The sequence below is a fragment of the Phoca vitulina genome, unplaced genomic scaffold, assembly GCF_004348235.1.
Source record: "Phoca vitulina isolate PV1807 unplaced genomic scaffold, GSC_HSeal_1.0 scaffold60, whole genome shotgun sequence".
NCBI lineage: Eukaryota > Metazoa > Chordata > Mammalia > Carnivora > Phocidae > Phoca > Phoca vitulina.
The window spans coordinates 131,338-135,508 of NW_022589763.1; the positions used below are offsets into that span (position 1 = coordinate 131,338).

General features: G+C 58.4%; 1 protein-coding gene across 6 annotated transcripts in view; it reads left to right on the top strand.

The window, feature by feature from the left end:
• Positions 1-4,171, top strand: part of LOC116623721 (cohesin subunit SA-2-like) — a 62,983-nt gene that overhangs the window by 50,561 nt on the left and 8,251 nt on the right. For 5 of the 6 annotated variants that reach the window (XM_032391104.1, XM_032391105.1, XM_032391103.1 and 2 more), the window contains 4 exons: positions 243-323; positions 945-1,082; positions 2,356-2,518; positions 3,009-3,157. In XM_032391104.1, coding sequence (XP_032246995.1) covers positions 243-323; positions 945-1,082; positions 2,356-2,518; positions 3,009-3,157 — 531 coding nt within the window. The remainder of the gene's footprint in view (positions 1-242; positions 324-944; positions 1,083-2,355; positions 2,519-3,008; positions 3,158-4,171) is intronic. The other variant, XM_032391106.1, reaches the window with a different exon arrangement.

A 4,171-nucleotide genomic window follows, 5' to 3' on the forward strand; every position in this document is an offset into this window, starting at 1 on the left:
GGTAGGGTCCTGAGGGGGGCAGATTCTGGGGGGAAAGGGCCCTGGGGAGGGTCCTGATGGAGAGGAGAGGGTCCTGAGAGGGCAGTGGGGTCCTGAAGGGAAAGAAGGGTCCTGGGGAGGGAGGGTCCTGAGGAGGGAGGGGCATGTACTGGGTGAGGTCTCAGGGTCCTCTGCTAAGGAGTATTCCCAGGTGGGTGTCCCATCCACATCCCCAACTCCAGGACAGGCTCCGTGCCCCACAGGTTGTCCACTGTGCACTCCAGTGCACCTACTATGCGCTCCTGTGGCAGATCGTCGCGGCCACGGACCGGCTGCCGCCCCAGGTGGGTGACGGGCGCGGAGGAGGTCAGGTGTGGTCCGCAGTAGTCTGGGAGGAGGGGAAGATGGAGCGGGACAGGGCCGTCATTGCCGCTTTGACAGGCGTCCGCCCCCACCACTGGCTGGCGTCCGTCCTCCCCGGGTCTGGCCAAGGCTCCTGGACTCTGACATGAGAGCTGACTTTGGGTCATGGCCGACACCGCCATGCAGCCTGTCCACCTGCCATGCAGAGCGAGGCTCAGGTGATCTCTGAGTACCTGCTTCTGTGTGCGCTGGGTGAGACCCTTGTCCTTGGCTGCTGGCCAGTCCCTTAGTTTGAAGCCAGCCACACTTTGGGGCTATATTTATGGTTTCCTGGAAATCTGCAGGCCTGAGTTCCTTGGGATGTAGTATGGACCAGTGCGGGGAGAATATGGTGTGGGGGACCATGGAGATACAGGGAGGGGGGAGGGGGGAGGGGGGAGGGGACATGGGCGTAAAGATGGGGGAGGGGAGGGGGAAGGGGGTGTGGGGGGAGGTTGGGAAATGGAGGAGGGAGGGTGCACGTGAGGGTTAATCTGTGTTGGGATGCACCTGACGCGCTGGCTCACCTGAGGCGGGCAGGTACCTGGCGAGCTCGCTCACAGGCTCACCTGACGGGAGGCACCTGCACGCTGGCTGCTCGCTGGCAGGAGGCGCTCCTGGACTTGAGGAAAAGGCTGATGAAGTTCTGCCTGGTCTGCCGCGTGTACCTGAACCACCAGAGCAAGGTGCTGAGTGAGAAGGTGCGTGTGTCCCTCTCCGTGCTCCCCGGGTGCTCCCAGGGCTGGCCGAGCAAGAGGAGGGGCGTTAGAGACGCCCGTGCACGTGTGCTTGTGATGATCAGGGCACTTGGCGTTTCATGTGATGCTGTTTTCTCCTCTCAGTGTGTCTCATAGGGTGACATTTGTCCTCGAGCAGTGTAGAGTCGTGGGAGCATCTCATTTATATGAACTGGTTTGCATGCCTTTGCACACCCCGATTTATGGGAACCCATGTGCATACCTCCCCCCCGCCATTGACGGGAGCCCAGAGCCCGCGTGCACGCCCCGCATTGACGGGAGCCCGGAGTCCGCACTCATGGCCCCGGTTTACGGGAGTGAAGAGCCTGCGTGCACGGCCCCCATTGACAGGAGCGCCGAACCCGCGTGCACGCCCCCCATTGACGGGAGCCCAGAGCCCGCGTGCACGCCCCCCATTGACAGGAGCCCGGAGTCCGCGCTCATGGCCCCGGTTTACGGGAGCCCATGTGCACAGCCCGTTTATACCAGCCTGGCGGAAGCTCCTGTCATCGGATACCAGTGCTCGTGGTGGTGGACACGCTTGGTGTTAATTCCTGCCCACCGTGTCTCTGGTGCTTGCGGTACACGAAATCTTCAGGGCGATCTCCTGTCTCCGGGGAAGCCGTTCTAAAGGCTTCACGAGGCCGGACCCAGCCCCCCTGCTTCCTGCCACCTTCTGAGCTCAGTCGCCCGCCTGCTTTTTTCCGATGCGGGTGTGAATTTTAAAAAGACCCTCTCCCGTTGTCTTAGATAAAACCTACCTCCCGTTTGACCATTGATGGCTGAGGAGGTTGAGCGTGTGTCTCCTTTTCCAGCCACTGACTTCTGTCCTGTGACCCCGCCCCCGCCCCCCTCGGTCACAAGTATGTGTCCATGGTTTCCTGTCCATGGGGCTTTGGCCACGGCCTTGGCCCGCACCGCTCTCCTGCCTGGATGTTGGGGACATTTCTGTTCACCGTGTGTGTGTTGTTTCTGGTTTGTATGTTTGTGGTTATTTCTCGCTTGTATGTTGTATGTCTTTGTGTTGTGTGTTTCTGGTGTAGAGCTTGCAGGGTGGGGTTCAGAGGGGGGATGTCTTTGAGGGGCCGGATGCTGTACCCCTCCCTGTGCTATGGGTCTCACCCATCCCTGGGTTGCCCTGGGAGGCTGCGGGGGCAGCAGACGGGATCTGTCCTTGTGGGGTGGATGCCTGTCCCTGTCGGTGCCCCCTCACCCCCACCTCCTCACACCCCCTCAGGCCTTCATCCTGCTCTGCGACCTGCTGCTCATCCTGAGCCACCAGGGCCCTGAGGAGGACAAGGGCCTGGGGCTACTGTTCTTCGTCCCCGATCACGTCCTGCAGTGCAAGCTGCTCACCTTTGTCAGGGAGCACGTGTTCCTGGAGGACACAGGAGCCTCAGGTCAGCCTCCCAGGGGCCTGGGGCAGGGAAGGGGGAGAGACCTTCGAGTGGGGATACCTGCGGCAGCCCAGGGGCAGGAGGGCCCATGGGGGCTTGGGGTGGGAGGTGGACGGGCCTTGTGGGGTGCTCTAGCACTAGCACCCTGGGATCTGGAGCTGCATTTCCCACGCGTCTGTCTTCTTGGTTCATGCTGCCACAGAAGGGTCGGGGGGAGCTCTGACCAGGCGGTCAGGACCTGGAAACACAGGGACCCTGCAGCACTCAGTGCTTCCCGTGTGGCCCTGGGTCTGTGCTCTGGGGGTCAGCATGTCCAGTGGTGGCTCTGACCCACTGCTGTCCTGGCACTGGTTCCCGGAGACGACGCTGGCACCCCTGAGCCCCCCGGATCAGACTCCCTGCTGTGCCCTGCCATGCCCCTGCCTGCCCCACGGCTGCCCCATGGCAAGGGGGGCCGCAGGAAGACACGGCAGAGAGTGGGCTGTCTCTCCAGGTCCCAGCAGAGTTTACAAGGAGGAGGATGCGGACGAGCTACATGAGCTGTTCCACAGGAGAAACATGCTGGCCGTGTTCTGTAAGCTCATCGTCTGCAACGTGCTGGAGATGAGCGCGGCCGCTGACATCTACCAGTTCTACCTGAAGGTCTCTGCCCGGCTCTCCCGTCCCCGCGGCCCGAGCTCACCCTCCCCCGCCCACTGCTCTCTTGTGTAAGACACAGAATTGGGGTAAAAGATTCCAAATGCACGGAGAACATGAGTGGAAAGTACCCAGATTTACAGACTCATTGTCGTTAACTCGTTCTCCCGTTTCCTTCACCAACTCCCGTGGATGAGCCCACCTGTGTGCGCGTGTGGGTGGCATCCCTGTGAGTGCCTCATAAGCATTTTTAGAATCTTTTTTTTAAAGATTTTATTTATTTATTTGTCAGGGAGAGCACAAGCAGGGGGAGCAGTAGGCAGAGCAGGCAGAGGGAGAAGCAGGCTCCCCCCTGAGCAAGGAGCCCCATGCGGACTCGATCCCAGGACCCTGGGATCATGACCTGAGCTGAAGGCAGACACTTCACCAACTGAGCCACCTAGACGTCCCTCATAAGGATTTTTATATCACTAACACCTCTTCCCAAACCTAACTCCTACAGTATATTTTCATTTAGGACAACACATTTTGTCTTTTAAAACTGTGCGGTCTCGTTCAGTGAAGCATTGCTGTTATAATTTCATTCTTTCATTAGTACTGAGATTGAATGCAAGCTTTGTGAGGGCAAGGACTTGATCTTTTTGGCTTTGATCATTGACATATCCCAAGTGATTATCATCAGTGCCTGGTATTGACAAAAGCCCAGAAGTTTTGATGAATGCATGGATGGGTAAATGGATGAGCACATGGATAGATGGATGGGTGGGTAGATAAATGGATGGATGGATAGGTGGTTGGACTGATAAATGGGTGGATGGATAAGTGGATGAGTGGGTGGGTGGGTGGGTGGATGGGTGGATAAATGGATGGAGAGATGGATGGATAAATGGGTGGGTGGGTAGATGGATGGATAAATGGATGGGTGGATGGATGGATGGATAAATGGATAGGTGGATGGATGGATAAGTGGATGGATGGGTAGATGGATGGATGGGTAGATGGATGGATAAATAGATGGAT